This window comes from Microcaecilia unicolor, chromosome 10 (genome assembly GCF_901765095.1).
Source record: "Microcaecilia unicolor chromosome 10, aMicUni1.1, whole genome shotgun sequence".
NCBI classification, from domain to species: domain Eukaryota; kingdom Metazoa; phylum Chordata; class Amphibia; order Gymnophiona; family Siphonopidae; genus Microcaecilia; species Microcaecilia unicolor.
This window is the reverse complement of record NC_044040.1, coordinates 85198160-85219646: the sequence shown is the minus strand read 5'-3', so window position 1 is coordinate 85219646 and position 21487 is coordinate 85198160. Positions and strand designations below refer to the sequence as shown.

General features: G+C 42.1%; 1 protein-coding gene across 1 annotated transcript in view; it reads left to right on the top strand.

Annotated features, from left to right (window-relative positions):
• Nucleotides 1-21487, top strand: part of TBK1 (TANK binding kinase 1) — a 485047-nt gene that overhangs the window by 156163 nt on the left and 307397 nt on the right. Inside the window, 1 exon segment of the mRNA XM_030217198.1 lies at nt 16963-17142. Coding sequence (XP_030073058.1) covers nt 16963-17142 — 180 coding nt within the window.

Here is a 21487-nt window from a genome sequence, read left to right as displayed (position 1 = left end):
CTTATATACACTGTCAGCTAGCACATTTGCTTATTTCCGATCTGACAAAGAAGAGCAACCTTCGAAAGCTAATCAAGAAATGTATTAAGTTATGTCCAATAAAAAAGGTATCATCTTATTTTCTTTTCCATGTTTTGTTTTGTTTAATTTCTATTGATAACCTTAAGAGTGGACTAACACGGCTACCACACTCCTCTACTTAACAATAGACTAAAGATTCTGTGGAGTGCATCTGTTTTAAAGGGAATTAAGGGAAAAGCCTCTGAATTTAACCCAACCTCCAACCCAAGTAATCATTTAGTAATAACAAGGGTTGAGAAAGCTTCTGCTGGGAATTATATCATCATAGGCAAAAACCCTTTTAGTTCCAAAATGAATGAAAAGATGCTAAAAGCTCAACAGAATCAGCTCGGGATCCATGAGCATGCTTCCTGCTTAACCTTGGCCGAAGTCGGTGTGTTTGACCGATGACCCACTTGTTGCTTTGTATCTGAACTTGAAAGCTAAGTTACTCTTTTGACTTTCACATGCTGTATGGATCCTGAGCTGATTCTGTTGAGCTTTTAGCATATTTTCATTCATTTTTTTTTAATTTTTTTTATTTGTCATTTAAATTTTTTACATGCGAAACATGCAATATGAAATACATTGTACAACTTGATCAAAAACAAAAATAATTACAACATTAAGCTTACAATACTTTCAATAAAAGGAAAGAGCAAGTTATACAATTAATTAGACCACAACTCTGCCTTGAGGGGGAAGTGATTTAGATAATAGGAGATCTTAAACAAGAAAGAAAAAGAAAATGCATATATGGCCTGGCCTATCTACCCCTATTACTTTAATACTTAAATGATATCAATTACTCTACAGGTTTATTAGCTAGTTTTTTCATCTCCAGGAATGCTTTAAGATGTTCCGGTTCAAAAAAAGTATATTTTACACCCAAATATTTAACCAGACATTTACATGGGTAAGCCAATAGATATGTTGCCCCCAGGGCTCGGGTCTCTTCTCTATACAATAAAAATTTCTTTCTCCTGTCTTGAGTTGTTATACAGACATCCGGGTATATCCAGACTCTTTGACCACAAAACATTTTCAAAGCATTTTTAAAGTATCTTCAATACAGCATTCAAATCCTGTTCAAAGACAAACGATATTAAAAGGGTTCTACATTGTTCAATATCAGATATAGATGTCTCCAAGATTAATGAAATGTCCAACTGTACTTGAGAGTTTGAAGGTTTGTTCAAATTGTTTTTCTTGCCACTATCTCCCGGCTCAGCTAGTAGAGGACTTGGTAAATAATATACTCTATTTAAAGGAGGAATAGCTGAGTCCGGGTACAGCAGAATTTATTATTTTTTTTTAAACATCTGTTTATTTAGTAAAGCTTTATCATATACATCAATCATGCTTACTAACATTTCAATCTAATTATTGCAAATAAACAACAACTTGAACCCCGCCCCCCCCCTCAGGTATCTCTTATATGAAAATCTCCCCATTTGTAGTATCAGCACTGTAAGTCATTAATATATCAACATCATCTTGACAGTCCCCGCCACTCTGCATAGGCGCACCATGTTTTATAATAGCTTACCATGCCCCCCCGCCTCAAAGCAGTAAGTTTGTCCATTATGCAACAGTAGTCCACTTTAGCTAGCACTTGATCCACCGTGGGTATCGTCTGCTGTTTCCAATGTTTAGCAATTAAAGTCCTGGCTGCAGTAACAATGTAGGCTAACAGTCCCGAGCAAGGAGCTCTGCTCACTCCCAGTGGAGTATTCAGCAGACATAGGCCAGGGTCAAATCCCACCTCTATCCCCAGACCACTGTGCAGTCTATGCTGTAGATCCGTCCAGAACTGCTGAACCAGTGGGCAGTCCCACCACACATGCCAGAAGGTGCCTGTTGCCCCACAGTTTCGCCAACAGGCTGCCGACCCATTTTTAAATATACGGGCCAGCCGGCTAGGGGTCAGGTACCACTGATACAGCATTTTATGGCCGTTTTCCAGCAAGGGAGTAGCCACAGAAAATGTCAATAAACGTTTGAATATTCTTTTCCAATCCCCCTCCTCATATGATCTACCCAGCAAAGCCTCCCATTTTTTAATACATTTGGACAAGGGTTGGGTCTTATGTAGCAGGGCTCTATAAATACGTGATATCCCCCCACGTCCTTCTCCTGATCTGATAGCTAGTTCAAGCTCCGTGGGCTCTAGGGACAGGTCCTCCCTTGCTTTTTTCTGAATAAAATCTCTAATTTGCAAATAAAAAAACCTGTCCCTATCTCCCAAGCCAAATTCTTCTTTTAGGGTGTCAAAGGAGTGGCACTTCCCATCCTCCCAGATTTGCCCAAGAAGTCGCAGGGAGGACGCCGACCACTGCCCATAAATTCTTTCTGCACGGCCAGGCGGAAAATCAGTTGCATAGATGTTGGGGGTGGTCAAATGATAGTTACGTCCTGGAAATCAGGTTGCTCTACACTTTATCCACTCCCCCAATACTACCCTCATCTGACCTTTCAGATCCGATACCAGGCTTCTCAGTAGCGGTAAAGGTAGCCATCCCACCGCCCAAACTGGTACTCCCTTCAAACCCCACTGTGCTGCGTAGGTCAATAGTTTAGTCGGGCCCTTCTGAACATTAGAGAGCATTTGAAATAAGGCTGCCTTGTAATACAAGCCAAAGTTGGGTACTCCCATTCCCCCATCCCTCCTAAGTTGAAACAAAATAGAGCGAGCCACTCGTGGAGGTCGTTTACGCCAGATGAAGGCGAACATTTTCTTATTAAGTGTACGAAAGAATGTATGCGGACTGGCACTGCCATGAATAGGTATAGTAATTTAGGCAGCAGTGTCATCTTTACCGCAGCAATTCTGCCCATCCATGACATATGTAACCCTCCCCATCTTTCCAATTCCTGAAAAAGCTCTCTCATCTTTGGCAGATAGTTTTCCTGAAACAGATCCCCTGTGTCTGGTGTCAAATTAACCCCTAGGTATCGAATAGATTTAGCGGACCTCTGAAAAGGAAAAGACGATTGTAGTGATTCTTGCATCTCAACAGAGCATTGTATGGGCATGATCACAGATTTTTGAATGTTAATCTTTAGGCCTGCTACCTGTCCATAGTTCTGCACTACCTGCATCACCGACTGCAATGAGCTCACAGGATGCGACAGCGTGAGCAAAACGTCATCTGCATACAGCATAAGTTTAGTTTCATGTGGCCCTATGCAGATACCCCGTATCGTGGGGTCTGTCCGAATCAGAATTGCCAACGGTTCCATAGCCAGTGCGAACAAAAGAGGGGACAAGGCACACCCCTGCCTAGTTCCCCTAAATAATGCAAAGGGGTCAGTGACCGTGCCATTGAGCCGCAGCTGACATAGCGGTTGTTGATAGAGCGCCGTGACCCAGCAGAAATACTGCCCACTAATTCCTACTCTCCGCAGCAGTTGAAACAGAAAGGGCCACAGCACTCTATCAAACGCCTTCTCAGCATCCAGTGACACAAAGACTGCCGGGCAACCTATCTGATTCTATCTAAGATATACTGTGCCCTTCTGGTGTTATCAAATGTCTGCCTCATTTCAACAAATCCAGACTGGTCCTCATGGATCAGACGCGGTAACACTTTTTGCAATCGGGTAGCCAGTATTGTGGTTAAGATCTTATAATCAGTCCCTAGCAGGGATATGGGCCGGTATGAGCCACAGCTCTGCGGGTCCTTATGTGGTTTGAGTATTAAGACTACCTCTGCTAGTCGCCAGGAACGTGGAATCCCCGAGACGGACCGAATGTCATTAAACACCCGGACCAAAATAGGGGCCAAAATGGAATTAAAACATTTATAGAACCTATTGCTGTATCCGTCTGCACCCGGGGCCTTTCCAGTAGGCAAGCCCCTAATTGCCGCAGTCACTTCCTCCAGATCTATCGGTGCCGATAGCATCTCTTGTTCCGTCCCCCTCAGACAGGGTATTTCTACGTTATTCAAATAAGTCTGGATAGCGTCCTCATCCACCCTTTCCTCTGGCTGATAGATTTTCTGGTAGTATGCGGCAAAGATTCTCCTAATGTCTGCTATTTGATCCCAGACCTGCCCGTCATCTGATCTCACCCTATTAATCATATTTCGGTTCTTAAACTGCTGTAATTTATAAGCTAGTATTTTACCTGCCTTATTACTGAACTCATAATATTTTTGTTGTGTCCGCTGCATCTGTTCCTTAATAATCTGAAGTTCCAGATCTAAAAGCTGTACTCTAGCTTTATGTATTTCCTCGTGCTGACTGGACGTAGCCAGATTTTGTTTAGCTAGCGGCTCTAAGTGTTGTAAAGTGTGTCTCAAAATTCTTTCTTTTTCCCGGTGATCCTTCTGTAAATGAGATTGCAATGAAATCATAGACCCCCTAATCACTACCTTCAGGCTTTCCCATAGAATTTGTGATGATGTTCCCGGGATATCATTAAACTGCAAGAATTCCCTAAGTTCTCCTGTAATGCGCTGAACATTTTTAGGATCATCCAGCACACCATCAGGGAATTGCCATCTCTTATGCCTGTCATTCACTGGGAAGCCCCGGAGTGTTAGAGAGAGGGGAGCATGATCTGACCAGGTCCTTGTGTGGATCTCTACCGATTCTGCCTGTAGGGCTACTCCTGCACTTCCCATCCACATATCTATTCTCGAGTAGGTATCATGTGGGGCAGAATAACAGGTATAATCCCTTTCCTTACCATGTAATAGTCTCCATATATTTACCACGCCCCACTGATTCAAAAATTGGATCAGCCTGTCTCGATCTGGTTGAGCATAGTTAGCTATCCCTTTTGAGTTGTCTAACTCCGGGTCCATCGTCAAATTAAAGTCCCCTCCAATCAAGATTTCCCCTTGCACGTTTCGTGAAAGCTGAGTACCCTGTGCCTGATTAGGTGCATAGATATTTAATAAAGTATATGTGTGCTGCCCCAGAGTCAATACCACCAACACAAACCTCCCCCCTGGATCCTTCTTCACAGCCTGTATCTCCCAGTTACGTCCTTGCTGCAAGAATATTCCTACTCCCGCTGTTTTTACAGGTTGCCTATTAGAGGCCAAATATTGGTGTGGGTACTTAGCATGTTGCACTAAGTGTTCATGTCGAAGCAGCAAATGCGTCTCCTGAACAAACAGTACATCTGCATCCACTCTCAGTGCCTCCCGAAACAGCCTTTTACGCTTTATAGGGGAATTTAGGCCACGAGCATTAAATGATAGGCAGGTAAACTCTGTCATGGTGGTTTAGCATATCTCACCCAAAAATCCAGCTCAAGGGACACCCCCTGCCTACAGTGCCTATGTGTAATACTAGCAGTGTCATGAGATACCCCATACCCCACCCTCCACCCATCCTCCCACCCCCCACCCTTATCTAAACGATGGGTCAACTTGATCCCACCACCAAATTGTGAGAACGGTGACCGACCACACCCAGGGTATGTTCCATACTTCCCCATACATTCATATACAACCACCTTCTTATCGCCTATAACTTCCCCCAACTTGAGAACCCCTATTCATACAGACCACAGCAACAGCATATGTAATATCATAGATCAAGCTACCAACGTCAAGTAACATTATTTTGTGATGATGGTAGTTTCTTTTCGGAATGCTGTCTGGTGAGGCGTCCCTTGCCTCTCGCCACTCTTGTCCACCGCTGTCTCGCCGGTCGTGAGGTTGCCTCCGGTCTACCTTGCTCCGCCATATCCTCCACGGGCACCTCTACCTCAGGCCACGTTGCACGTGCTTCCTCAACATTTGATACCCGGCTCCATTTTCCATCTTGGTTATAAGCAAGAGCAAACGGATGCTGCCATCTATAAGTAATCCCTTTATCACGCAAATATCTGGTAAAATTCTTCATCTCCGCTCGTCTCTTTAAGGTGACTGGGGCGAGATCCTGATACAGTTCAATAGGTAGGGAGTCCCACTGCAGCGCGTCTATTTTCCTTGCCTCACGGAGGATTGATTCTTTTACTTTATATTCTGAAAAGCAAGCAATGATGTCTCGAGGCATATTATTTTTCATACGCGCCAGTGTTCTATGCGCTCTGTCCACTTTAATCGTTTCGGGAGCCACTTCACGGCCTTCCACCGATAACAGCATACTCGCTATTTGCTGTGTAATCCGCTCACAGTTCAGGTATTCCACCTGCTCCGGTATGCCCCTAATGCGAATATTGGATCTCCTTCCTCTGTTTTCCAGGTCTTCGATTTTATCACTGAGCGATCTGTATTGCGCCTGTTGCTCCTTCAATGCTGCTTCCACATTGCTCAAAGCTTCCTGCTGCATCTCCACGTGGTCATCGAGCTCGTCCACCCGGCGGCCTATTTCTGTTATTTCGCCACGCAATTCAGCTGCAAGGGTAGCGAAATCGTCGTGGACCCCCTTGATATCCGTTCGGATCACATCGAGCAGGGCCCAAAAATCCTTCGCTGTGAGTTCGCTCTCCGTTGCACTCTCGTCGGGTGGTGCACTTTGGCCCGCCGTGGTATTTTTGCCTCGCTCCTCCACCGGCGCCATCTTGTCTGCCATCTGCTGTGGCCGATACGAAAATTCTTTGAGGGATTTACGGGAACCCGCTGCCTCTTTTCCAGCCATCCTTGCATCCCGCAAATCTCCTACACTCGCTCGTCGGGTCTGCACTTTCCAATGTTGCCCAGGGTGGTTATATGAGATCGATCTTCGTTGCTGGTGTGTGGAGCTGTTCTCTCACACCACCATTGCTCAGCATGATGTCACCGGAACACCCAGCAGAATTTCTTTTAAGTACTTCTTAAAGAGCTCAATAGGGCTCAACTCCTGAGTCCAATGAAAATTTAATATTCTGAGATTGAGCCTTCTATTAAAATTTTCAAATTACTCAATTTTCCTATGTATCACCATTTTATCCGTTACTAAGGATTCAGTCACTGATTTTAAAGATTTTACTTCCTGCTGAAATACCTCAGTTTGTAATGTCGCTTCTTGTTTAGTTTTTTCTAAAGAGTTGGTCAGAAAGTCAATTTTACTTACTAGTTGAGAAGTATCCCGAGCAGATTTTGTTATTGTCTGGTTTAAAGCCTGCAGCATTCTCCATATCGCCTGTAGGTTTATCTCCACCTGAGGATTCCCCTCCAAAGTTGTAGCCTCAGCGTACAGGGGAGGGTTAGCGCCAACCGAGGTTTGGTTTGAAACGACTTCCATAGCAGGCTCTTCCTCCTCTCCCTGCCCCGTAATCGCTGGATGCGGAGGACGATTATCTGGCGGCGAAAGTGATATTTCTAAGTCCGAGGGGGCCGGAGCTCCTCCAACGGCTCCCAAATCAGCGTCGCTCGCCTTCACAACAGGGAAGGGCGCTGTGAACCGGTCCAGTGTTTGTTGAAATGGGGAGGAAGTTCGAGCCGTTGGCGTCTGGCTCTTTACTATCCCCTTCCTTTTGGTATGGGGCATTTTCGACGAGAAGGTAGGAAAAAAGGAAAAACAAGGCTTTCAGCAAATTCACCGTGCACAGTCCTCAAACGCTTAGGCCGCCATCTTGTCACGCCCCCGTCTCCTTCGTTCTCATTTTGGAACTAAAAGGGTTTTTGCCTATGATGATATAATTCCCAGCAGAAGCTTTCTCAACCCTTGTTACTACTAAATGACTACTTGGGTTGGAGGTTGGGTTAAATTCAGAGGCTTTTCCCTTAATTCCCTTTAAAACAGATGCACTCCACAGAATCTTTAGTCTATTGTTGAAATTACTATTTTTTGCCATTACATGAGAGTTTTGTTTTGTTGTACATAACTGTAATATATTACATTTTTCAGTATTGAGTAATATAATGTCTAGTTACTTTATATAGTTACTTTTTAGTGACATCCATTCGATTTTCTTTGTGTCACAAGGCCTATTATTGGGCTGCTTCTGGGTTTCCAGCAAACTTCCGTTCCTTGACATTTAAGCATTCTACATATTTTTTGACTTAATAAGCAAAAAAGATAACTATTTATGTTAGGTGAAAGTTGTCTGGTAAACCACAAACCTGTTCTACTTCAGAAACTTTACTTTTTTGAAAGCTGGGGGGTAGCCAAGACATCCTTCATTGAAGCAGCAGGGATTAATGATACAAGATACAGAAGAAAATTGTTGGAGCCCATCTAAAAACTTTTGGGCAGGCGGTGGAGAGTAGGATAATCAAACTTTTACAGTAATTGCAAGGAGTGAAAACTAACTTCATTTTATTGTCAGAATTGCCTCTCTGAGGGATTGATGTAGAAAGCCACATGGCTGATAGCTGAACGTGCGACTTCTGTGAGATTAGCAAGAGAATATTCCATGGTGATGCAGTATGCTAATGAATACAAATTCAAAGATGCCAAGTGTGCAGAACTTGGTGTGCTAATCAAGGAAAGCCTGCTGGACACATGAGCACAAAGGTTCTGTAATAAGAGCAGATTCACTGTTCTCGTGTCTGGAATTGGCAACACACATCTGAGCATGAATCTGGAATGTTGTTCTGCGCATAAGTATTGGCCTCACAAAAATTTCTTGCACATTTTTGTGAGGCTAATATTTATGCCAAGGATAACGTGAAAATGTGTTCTAGTACTTTTGTTTTCTTTGTATATACCCACAGTGAAGCTGGTGTTAACTCCGTGCACAGCTGTTACTTCTGTTTTTTTTTTTTTAAGTTGCAGATACATGCCGTGGTTGTCATAAATCCCCAAAACTAACCTTTCTACACTGCCATGGATCTGGCAGTGAATTTGTCGCATTATGTACGTTAAAATCCTCTGTTTACGTCTGTGCATTGCAGAGGAATACGTAATTGCCTCATTACCATTCATTTTAATATACTATGTACTCATGCTTACTGTGCAAGTTGACTGTCATGAAGAACTCCTTTCTAGATCATGGTAAACATATGCTTTTGCTTATAGTGGCTTTCCGCATAGGCTCCTTACATCATTAATGCTTTCCTGTGCATGTTTGAATTAAAGTTGTATACACATCTGTGAGACTAACTTACTACCACACAAGGGCAGTTAACAACAGGGATAGTTATACATGTGTCCCTGTCAAGGTCTCTTTCTTTGTTCTAAATGTTCACTAGTTGTTATCTTTCCTGTTCTTACTGATTATATTCTGATTAGTTGTGTAGAACTGTTCCAAGTTAAGAAGTGTTCTGTGCCTCTTTTGTTAACCCTCCTGGGTGGTCTCAGGACCTCCTCCTCCCCCTCGTCCTGTTCCCTCCGAGTTCCATGCACCCACTGTCGTCCGAGTTCCACAACCCCGCGGCTCCCTCCCTCTCTGTGGCCTCTGAGTGCAAGCAGGATGTGTGCTGCTGCCCCTCCCCTTCGTAAGTGCCGGCTGTTTAAAACTTTTTACCTCCTGCTGCGCCGGCAACAGTGAAGTGCAGCACGCACGGACACCACTTCAGACTGCCTTCGCTTTCGCTTCTGTTTAAGCTGTTCCTCTGGTCCCGCCCTTCCGCAAACAGGAAATGAGGGTGGGACCAGAGGAACAGCTGAAACAGAAGTGAAAGCAAAGGCAGTCTGAAGCGGCGTCCGTGCATGTTGGACTTCACTGTTGCCGACGGAGCAGGAGGTAAAACGTTTTAAACAGCTGGCACTTATGAAGAGCTGGGGCACCTGCATACGTCCTGCTTGCACTCGGAGGCCACAGAGAGAGAGAGAAAGGGAGGGAGGCGCTGGACGGCAGAAATCAGAGGGGGGGGGGGCGTGGAACTAGGATGGGAGTGGGGCCGTCGGACTGGAGTGGGCCCGTGGAACTCGGACAGACGGGAGTGGAGGGAGGGAGGGAGGTAGGGGGTCATGGAACTCGGGGGGCGATTGTTTACTCACCTCCGGTGGCTGCTGCTGGGTTCCTTTCCCTCTCACTTCCCATTGGTCCACCCTGTGACGTCATCCCCAGGGCGGACCAATAGGAACTGTGTTACGAACCCAGGCATCCAGATGGAGGTGTAAATTATTATATCTCAGATGAGGAGAACAGCAGTGCTTTGGGGCAACTGTTGTCCTCTGTCATCAGTTCTGTGTTCTTTAAAATACATGACATTAGGGTGTTCTGCATGGTTCAAAGTGCAACTCTTTCAGCATCAGAGGAGGGAGGGTAGCATTTAAAGACAACTGCTCTTCCAAATTAGAAGGAGGGGATGTGAAATAGAGGATTAAAGGAAGGATAGAGAAAAAGGTATTAACTGGGAAGAAATCAAGAGAAGTTTGGCTGAATGAGATTGACTGACTAGGGATGTGTGTGTGTACATATAGGTAAAAGATACGGCGTGGGAGAGTATCAGTTCCAGGAATGAAATTTAGAGTGGAGAAAAATTGGAGTGGGGAAAGTATTTGAAAGAGAGAAATGTTCCTTCCCCACCTCCATCTTGTATTCCATCTCTTGTCCACACCACCCTCATGAGTGCCTTTCCCACTCCTCTGCCTGAGATCTGTTTTCCCACACATATGAAACTCTTTAAAGAACAAATATATATTATACCAGCATACAAACAAGATTGGAAAATTATTTAATGTACACAAGTTACATTATTTTGCAAAATTATAGAACTATACCACAGATATTTCTAAATCTTGCAGCAGAATTTCCCCCTACAGAAGGCTGCTGTGCTAGAGAAGATCCAGAGAAACATTTGAAGGAAACTGGGCTGTGATAGAGCTAAGACAGAGCTGCTACCAATGAATATGTAGAGGCTTTCTTCAATGATCACACACATTGCATAACTGGCTGTGTAGCGTCTGAAAGAGAAGCAGTGGGAGCCCATCCTGTAGCTGGCGACTACCCATTTGCAGGTTCAAATCTTATGTTCCAACACTTCATACCTGCTGATTTTTGCATTGCAACACAGCAGACAAGAAGTGCTAGACCGTGAACTTTGAACCTGCTTGCAGTTCTGGAATATACTTGGATGCGGTTGGCAGCCGGAGGTCAGTTCTCACCATTGACCTTAATTAAGCAAAAGCAGGCGGCAGGGAGACAATTGCTATATACAGGGAAAATGGCAGGGAGACAAATACTGTTGTGAGATGGGAGGGGGGGATGCAAATACTAGGAAAGAGGTAAGGCTAAAACTCACAGTAATAACTTTTTCAGGTATATCAGAGGTAGAAAGCCTGCAAGGGAATCTGTGGGACCGTTACATCACAAAGGAGCAAAAGGGATGCTCAGGGAGGGCAGGTCCATAGCTGAGAAACTGAATGAATGTTTTACTTCTGTCTTTACGGAAGAAGATGCAAGGAATCTGCCGGTACTGGAAATTGTTTTCACTAATAATGTTGCAGAGGAACTGAAAGAGATCTCTCTGTATCTGAAAGATGTACTGAGCCAAATCGACAACTTAAAGAGCAGTAAATCACTTGGACCGGATGGCATACATCCAAGGGTACTAAAAAAACAAAAACTCAATAGAAAACAAAAAAAAAACCTCAAGCATGAAATTGCTGATCTCTTAGTAATATGTAACCTGTTGTTAAAATTGTCCATAGTACCTGAAGATTGGAGGGTGGCTAATGGGACACAAATGTTTTAAAAGGGTTCTAGGGGTGATCCAGGAAATTACAGACCAATAAGCCCGACATCAGTGCTGGGCAAAATAGTGGAAACTATTTATAAAAATAAAATTACAGAGCACATAGACAAACATGGTTTATTTATTTATTTATTTGTAGCATTTGTATCCCACGTTTTCCCACCAATTTGCAGACTGAATGTGGCTTACATTTGCCGTAATGGCGTTTGCCATTTCCGGGTAACAGAATTACAATGGTATTGCATTAAGGTGCATACATACATGGTAACATATATAGAATATACATGGAACATAGTATATACGGAACAGATCATGGTATATATATATCCTGTGCATACATACATAGTAAAGAGGAATACATTATGGTATTGCATGAAGGTTCCTGAGTAGTGAATTGGGTTGTATCATACATTAGGTCACCGACTATAGAGAGACCCTATTCGACATAGGTTTAAAGTGGTAGTGCTTGATCATTAATAGCAGAGAGGTTAGGTAGTCATGCGATAAAAGTTCGATTTTGTATAGATCATGTATAATGTTGTTGTTATTTTTATTATTTTTTTATTACATTTGTACCCCGTGCTTTCCCACTCATGGCAGGCTCAATGCTCCTTTCAGAAGGTTTCAAATTAGCCCCTGATGCAGCCCTTGGTGGGCGAAACACGGCCTGTGTCGGGCAATTTGTTTACATGCGGTATCTTCAATAAAATCTTTCTGATGTTATATTGATCTGCTGGCTTCTTTTTCCATATTGGATTTTGCAGATCGCTTGCCTTGTTGTTTTTTGAGGCTCAATGCGGCTTACATATTGTATACAGGTACTTATTTGTACCTGGGGCAATGGAGGGTTAAGTGACTTGCCCAGAGTCACAAGGAGCTGCCTGTGCCTGAAGTGGGAATCAAACTCAGTTCCTCAGTTCCCCAGGACCAAAGTCCACCACCCTAACCACTAGGCCACTCCTCCACTCCATTTGGTATTTAAGCTAGATGTTTATGGTACGCCTTCTTGAAAAGATCTGTTTTCAATAGCCTTCGGAAAATGGTTAGGTCTTGCGTTGTTTTTATGTCCCTCGGTAGTGCGTTCCATAGCTGCGTGCAGATGAATGAGAAACTGGTCGCGTATGTGGATTTATATTTTAGCCCTTTACAGTTAGGATAGTGGAGTTTGAGGAATGAGCGTGATGATCTTTTTGTGTTCCTAATAGGCAAGTGTATTAAATATGACATGTAGGTCGGGGCTTCCCATAGATGATTTTGTGGACCAGGGTGCAAACTTTGAATGCAATTCGTTCTTTTAGTGGGAGCCAATGTAGTTTTTCTCTTAGGGGTTTGGCGCTTTCGTATTTCGCTTTCCCAAATATGAATCTGGCTGCTGTGTTTTGAGCGGTTTGAAGCTTCTTAATGATTTGTTCTTTGCATCCGGCATAAATGGCATTGCAGTATTCTAGATGACTTAGTACCATTGATTGGACTAGGCTGCGGAATACTTCACTTGGGAAGAAAGGTTTGATTCTTTTAAGTTTCCGCATTGAGTAGATCATTTTCTTTGCTGTATTTTTTGCATGGTCTTCGAGTGTGAGATTTCGGTCAATTGTAACTCCCAGAATTTTCAGGCTGTCTGAGACCGGAAGTGTGTAGTCTGGGGGTGTTTATGGTATTGGGTTTGTTTGTGTTGTATTGTGAGGACAAGATAAGACATTGTGTTTTTTCTGCGTTTAGCTTTAGTTGGAATGCGTCCGCCCAGGAGTTCATTATTTGGAGGCTGTGTGTGATTTCATTTGTGATTTCGGTTATGTCTTGTTTGAATGGGATGTATACTACTACTATTTAATATCGTGACATTGTCAGCATAGATGTACGGGTTAAGTCCTTGGTTGGTTAGCGATTTGGCTAGGGGTATCATCATCAAGTTAAAAAGGGTTGGTGAGAGCGGTGATCCTTGTGGTACTCCACATTCAGGTTTCCATGGTGTGGACGTTTTTGAGTTTGAGATCACTTGATAGGATCTTGCTGTTAGGAAGCCTTTAAACCATTTTAGTACGTTTCCTCCAATCCCAAAGTAGTCTAGGATGTTCGGGAGTACTTGGTGGCTGGCCATGTCGAATATGCTGGACATATCAAATTATAGGAGTAGTATATTGTTTCCAGTTGCAATTAGTTGTTTGAATTTGGTTATGAGAGTGGTTATCACTGTTTCAGTACTATGGTAGGATCGAAATCCTGACTGTGATTCATGTAATATTATAAATTTGTTTAGGTAATTGGTGAGTTGTTTGGTTACCATACTTTCCATTAGTTTTACTATCAGGGGGATGGATGCTACTGGTCGGTAGTTGGTTGTGTCACTTAATTTTTTTCTTTAAGTCTTTGGGCATGGGTGTAAATATTTCCTTTGTCCTTGGGGAAGAGTCCGTGTTGTAGCATGTAGTTCAGTGTGACATAAGGTCTGTTCTGAAGCGTTTGGGGGCGAACCTTATTAGATTACTGGGGCAAATATCCAGTTTGGAGTGGGTTTTGCAGAATTTGTTGAGTGTTTGAGTGATGGTTTCTTTGGTTAGCAGCTCAAAGTCATTCCAGGTTCGGTCTGCTAGGTATTCACCTGGAGTAGGGTCCAGGCAATCCATAAATTTTTTTGTGATCATTGGTATTGAGTGGTAATGTGGATCGAAGTTTTATCATTTTCTCATTAAAGTATTTGGCAAGTTGGTCTGCCGATGGGGTGTCTGTGCTGGATGTGGTAACCGGTGTGGTGTCTATTAGTTTATTCACGAGTTGGTAGAGTTTCCGTGCGTCTTTGTAGTCTGGTCCTATTTTGGTTTTGTAGTATGCTCTTTTAGTTTGTCTTATTGTATATTTGTATTTTCTTTGCATTTGTTTCCAATTTTTGAGTGAATGTTCATTTTTTGTTTTTTTGCCATGCGCGTTCGAGTCTCCTGACTTGTGTTTTTAATTTTTTCAATTCTTCGTTGAACTAAGGTATTGAGCTGTGTTTTCATGTAGTTCTTGTTTGTAGTGGTGCAATTTCATCTAGTATGTTCCTGCATCTGTCATCCCAATTTTGGAGATAGTATTTGGAATCTGTCTGTGCTAGCCATTCATTTTTGTAGATCTGTTGCCAGAATGTAGCAGGATCAACCTGTCCTCTAGTGGTGTAGGTTGTGCATTCTTGCTTGAGTTGCGTGTCTTTTTTCCGCCATTGTAGGGCTGCATTTAATTTGTGGTGGTCTGACCATGGTATGGCCGTTCATTTTGTGTCTGTTAGTATAAGGTTTGAGTCTAAGGATAATTTGTATGTAATGAGGTCAATTGCGTGTCCTTTGACATGTGTAGCTTGCATATTAGGCAAGTTTAAGGTCCCATAGTTGTAGGAAGTCTTTGCAGTCACGTGTATTGGTTGCATTTAATGGGACAGAGTCAGCATGGATTCAGCCCAGGGAAGTCTTGCCTCACCAATTTGCTTCATTTCTTTGAAGGTGTGAATAAATGTGGATAAAGATGAGCTGGTTGATGTAGTGTATCTAGATTTTCAGAAAGCTTTTGATAAAGTTCCTTATGAGAGACTCCTGAGAAAATTAAAGTCATGGGATAAAAGGCAGGATTCTGGTGTGGATTAGGAATTGGTTATTGAACAGGAAACAGAGGGTAGGGTTAAATGGTCATTTCTCTCAATGGAGGAGGGTGAACAGTGCAGTACCGCAGGGATCTGTATTGGAACCGGTGCTATTTAACATATTTATGAATGATATGGAAATTGGAATGACGAGTGAAGTGATTAAATTTGCAGATGGTACAAAACTATTCAAGGTTGTTAAAACACAAGTGGAACGTGAAATATTGCAGGAAGACCTTAGAAAATCAGAAGACTGGGCATCCAAATGGCAGATGAAATTTAATGTGGACAAATGCAAGATAACACATTGGAAAGAATAATCTGAATCATAGTCACCTGATGCTAGGGTCCACCTTGGAGGTCAGCACTCAAGAAAAAGATCTGAGTGTCATTGTAGATAATACACTGAAATGTTTTGATCAGTGTGCCGTGGTGGCCAAAAAAGCAAACAGGATGCTAGGAATTATTAGGAAAGGGATGGTGAATAAGACCGAAAATACTATAATGCCTTTGTGTTGCTTCATGGTGTGACAGCACCTTGAGTATTGCATTCAGTTCTGGTCGCCATATCTCAAAAAAGATATCGTGGAATTAGAAAAGGCTCATAGAAGAGCAACCAAAATGATAAAGGGGGTGGAACTCCTCTCATATGAGGAAAGGCTGAAGAGGTTAGGGCTCTTCAGCTTGGAAACAAGACTGATGAGGGTAGATATGGTCTACAAAATCTCCATGGTGTAGAATGAGTAGAAGTCAGAGGTTTTGGGTTTGTTTGGTTTTTTTTTACTCGTTCCAAAAGTACAAAGACTGGGGGACACTTGAGGAAGTTACATGGAAATACTTTTAAAACAAATAGGAGGAAATATTTTTTCACACAACCAATAGTTGGTTAAGCTCCGGAACAGTAGTTGGTGTATCTGGGGTTAAAAAAAAAGGTTTGGACCCATAATCTACTATTGAGACAGACATGGGAAAGCAGCTGCTTGCCCCAGGGTTGTTAGCATGAATGTTGCTGCTAATTGGGTTTCTGCTAGGTACTTGTGGCTAGCTTGGGCACTGTTTGGAAACAAGATACTGGGCTAGATGGACCATTGGTCTGACCCAATATGGCTACACTTATGTTCTGTTATATTCTTATGGGATAGAATGAGGAGGGAAAGGCATATGGATAAATGTAAAGAAATAATTGAAGGAATGTTGGAGGTAAAAGGTAAAGAATATGGAGAGATGGAAAGGAGGTGTATCATAGAGAGGGTATAGAACATTGCTAGCCAACCTTCTTTAATTCATGGCAGCTTTCATATTTGCCAGATCTTCATAGTAATTTGAACCAAATTTAGCACAGTTTTCACCTCCCTCTTTTCCACTGTCCCGCCTCCTTGCAGGAGGAGAAAACAGCACCTTTTTTTCTGTGTTTGCCTCATTCTGCCCATTTCAGTCTGACATCTGCGGTCAATGAGGCCTGCAAAATTGAAAGACCCATGTGTTCAGTTTGATGCCTCTAAAGGAAGCACACACCAGTAAGAAGAACTGATCTCCAGCAATTTCAGGAAGAGGGAAAAGAGGGTAAGGTTAGGTTTCTAGTGAAAACCCACAAAAATGATTATCGAGCAATATCATTAGCCAGGAAATATAGTGCAGGAAAATTGAATTATTTTGCAATAGAGCATGTGTTTGTAGGTTACTATGATATATGTAGTGTTAATGCTGAGAAGGTTTTAAACGTTTAATCTTTAATCTTCCATATTTGTTTGATGGACTTAGGGGCCTGCAGAATTTGCTGACACCTGTCCTTGCGAACATTCTTGAGGCGGATCAAGAAAAATGTTGGGGCTTTGACCAGTTTTTCGCAGAGACCAGTGACATACTCCATCGAATGATAATCCACATCTTTTCAGTGCAACAGATGGCATTACACAAGATTTATATCCACAGCTACAATACGTAAGGCTTAAGGTGTAATTTTATAAAGCATTTTCCATGTGTAAAGCAGGTTTTATATGAAGAAAATGGCTCTTTATAAATTTGCATGGATGTATATGTGCTTACAAGTGTGTGAGCTAATAAGAGCATGTGTTCTTCTTTACATGGACTGTGCATAGGCATTCCTGGGACATAATTTGGGCGGAGTGGAACAGAGCTACAATGTACTTGCATACTTTATGCATGTGTACACACGTTTTATAAAGTACACCTGTCTCAGAGCAATTGTGCAGTATTGGGAACAGGTCTGTGAGCCTGTGTTATAAATGCACTTTGGCACCTGTGTTGCCTTTGTAAAATAGAGGTGGTAAAGGGACATTAAAAGAAATATTTATATTGATATCATATTATAAAATTACCTTCCTTGCAGGCAGTTTTCTTTGAAGGACTGAATGCATGATGTTGAATGCATATCTTAACTTTATGTGGGTTGTTAACAGCTTTAAGTAATGTTGTCCTTTTAAGTGGCACTGCTGAAATCTTGTGTGGTACTATTGAACTGATGTTATCTGTTTAAGAAGCAATTTTCAGTTGTTTTTCTCCACAGCCCCAAAATGTCCCCAGTCATGCCCCTTTATAAAATAAATAACTTTGGCCATTTATTGTTTCTTAAACTGATGATGTTATCTGTAAATGTGGCCTGTCTTTTAAAAAAAAATGCTTTTGCGATCATCGGTGTTGCTAACTGAAGATGTACCTTTGAATATTGTCTCCTTCAAGGGTAATTTTATAACTGGGAACCTAGGCAGGCAAGGCACATAGGTGTTATAAAGTCATGCCTATGAGACTTTAAAATAGTTTACCAAAAGCTCATGTACAAAGTTGTGCTTATTCTGAGGCAGATGTATGTTTGTGTGTGTGATCCATAAAAGTATGTGCATATGCTTGTATTTTATGAACATAAATGCTAATCCTGTCTCTGGGAATACTTAGGCATATTCTGGTCGATATTCAAAATGATTTAACCGGCCAGAAACGGCCATTGACTGGTTAAATCGCCTGTTTGGGGCTGTCCCCTAATTTTCAGCAGCACTTAACTGGTTATCACTGCTGAAAGTTAGCGTTTAGCACCTAAGTGAAAGCTGGCTATCCTGGGGGCTCTCCAGGGGCAGAGTCGGCACTTAAGCAGCTAGGGTAACTGCATAAGTGGGACTGCATAAAACACAATCCTGTCTTTGTGTGGCAACCCATGGCCAGTTAAGGTCTGAATATTGACTTAACCCATGTGTTACTGAAAGTGTCGAAGCTCAGGCATTGAATATCTGGGAATAACGCCAGTGGCAGTCAGCAAAACATTTACTGCTGCTGGATATTGAACCCATTATGAATAAAAGTAGATTGTTTTCCCAGCATGTACTTTTATGCATGTTTGCACTGGGACAATTTTATACATACCTATTTGAGCTTATGAAGCTGTCCAGTTGAGGGTAATGTCAAAAGCATTTCTGCAGATAAATAAGTGCTTAACCTGCAGAAAAAAGCTTTTCTTGTGTGGTCAGTCTTGATATGCATGTAAAGATACAAATGCAAAGCCTGTATATACATAACTTTGCCTGGGTAGTAGAATTCCCAGGGGTGTAGGAAAGGTTTGCATTTCCATGCATTTTTCTGAAAACTGGTTGTGTGCATGTATATTAACCAGAAAAGTTGTGTAGTCAAGAGCAGGTGTAAATGTAAGGACAAATTCCCTGAGTTAATTTTTACAGTGGAAGTATTCACATATTTTTGATCTGAAAATATACCAAAGTTCTCAGAAAGAAAAATAGTTTGTGTTTATATAGTTATAAATTTACCCCCAGTATAGCTAATATACCATACATTAGAAAAGATTGTCAGTAATATGAAATTAGCTATATTAGTTTTTTAACTTCCAGTTTTCACATAACTAGAACTGCTCATTTATTTTTAATCCTGTACAGCTTACATCTTTGAAACATTTCTGCAACTAGCATTTATTTGGAGCACTCGGAAAAGGTTCTTCTAGTTGATAATATAGGCCTTTATTAAGAATCTTCATTGTTTTGAGCAACATTGCAGAAACATAGAAAACATAAATGAATGATGGCAGGCAGACGATACAGCCTATCCAGTGTTCTCATGATGAAAAATAACTTTTCACACCTGTTCAGGCTGAGCAGTTCAACAGTGTATGTCAAAGTGGTCTGTGACCATTTTCAAGTTTAAAAAATTCCTATAATAATAGAAGGTAGTGGACTGCTGGCTAAGGTGTTTTGTGTGTCGGCCTAGTGGTTAGAGCACCTGCTCCTTGTGATCTGTGCAGTCACCTAACTCTCCATTGCTTCAGGTACAAAAATTAGATTGTAAGCCTTCTGGTGACGGGAAATACCTAGTGTACCTCAATGTGTCTCCCCTTGAGATACTACTGAAAAAGGTGTGAACTAAATCCAAAATAAATATTTTCTGTGTGACATGTAAGGTAAGTTACATTTGGGAAAACGTGGTAGCCTCTAGATTGAGCTGAACAAGGTCTGGGTTCTCAGGAGGTATGGATCTCTCCCTGTCACATTTCATTCTAAATGGGCAGGCTCATGGTGCTGTGCAGCAGTCACTCAGAGTACTTTGCCTTAGTTCAGTGATTTTCACTATTTTTCACTTGCCAGTGTGAAGAGTCCAGAGCATCGATGGGCAAAGTAACAGCACAAAGTGCAAGCGGGGTCTTTCCCATTCAGTGACAAAGCTGGCTTCCCCCTGTATTGATTTGGTCAGGCAGGCTGCTTACTCATATTTTTGTAGAATAACTCATGAACTAAAACGAAGTCTACTCCCTAGCACTCTTTCCCTGACCCATCCCACCCATTCATTTTCTGTTCATGACCCCCAGCCCATCATCCCCCATATGTTCTGCCCCAATTCCTCTCTATTATACACTTGTTTTCCACAACCAGTCTCAATTCTCCCACCAGACAGCCTTCACTATCCTTTCTCTACCCTCAACCCCTTAAATCTGGCACTCGTTCCAATTTTTTAATTTCCTCTGTATTTTCTATAGAGGCTTATTAAAGCTACACACTTTTTTGCTTTTATTTTTTTATTTTTTCTTCCAGCATCACATGGCTCTTCATTAACTGTCGGCTGCATAGTGCCCTTATTCCTTCACTGCTCTTTCAGGGACAATGCAAGAAGAGACACAGTAGACCCAATTTGGCATGTCAGTTCTCCTGCATAATTAACTAACTAACCAACTAAAGACACAGAAAAAAAACTCTTAAAGATAAGAGCAGGTTTGCCTCCTTTTTTTACCCTGTCTTGGAGAATGAAGAATACCATAACTGGATGGGTAGATATAGGGTACGATTGGACTATCGACTTCCAGGAACCATATTCTTGAGATAAACAGAAGGCATAGATCAGAGGGTTATAGCAGATACCTGAGTAAGAGAGCCTTGTTCACCACAGACCTGGCGTTGATGTAAATGGTGGGGACAGGAGTGAGTTGAGACATGTGATCCAAAGGGGAGAATTGTTTGGATAATTGCAAAAGGTAGCAAGGTTTTTTAGGTCGTTGAATGTCAGCCATTTGGTTCTGGTCTGTAACCACTGTAGTGTTCTGATGGTATGTATTGGCATTGACTAGCAGATATCTGACATTATAATTTTAGGGTGTTTCTTACTGCAGGGTTTTGTAGACGGGTTATAGATTATGGGGATAGGATTAGGCACGAAGTTATCTGGTAGGTTGCCGCCCGACTTGCTCAAAAGGGCTAAGGAAATCCATGTGAGCCACTTCATGGTGATAGCGTTTGGAGCTAGTTTGTCATTCAGGTTTAGTTCTCTTTATCGTCCTAAATGTGCACTGTTAGACTTCAGAGCAGAGTCCTCCTTGAAGATAGTTGCCATGGATGGTGAGGAGAGGTCATGGTGTCTCAGGTACTCATAAGGTGGGGAGGTGTGAATGTGCTGATGTGACAGGCTTCAAAATGATGCTATTACTTGCTATAATTAGGTAGGGTTCCTCATATAAGCTGCCATTCTTCAGTAGTCAGTCGTGCAGCATTTGGAGGAGTTTAGATTGGGTGAGAGGCCACATTGTAGCTCTCTATTATAGAGTTGTTAATTTCCTTTTGTTTGCTATTTGAAGTATGGTTATAAGTACAGAGTTGAGCAGGACAGGTATTTATAAGACAATGGAGAGAACTGTCCTCAAGCACTCCTTGGGTTCCTCTGTTAGGCTGCTGTTCTTCCCATAGTCAGTAGTACAGAATGGGCAGGCCACAGTGTAGCTCTTATGGTGACAAATCCAGATAATTCTCTTATTTAGGAAGCTATCCAAACCTTTTTTTAAACC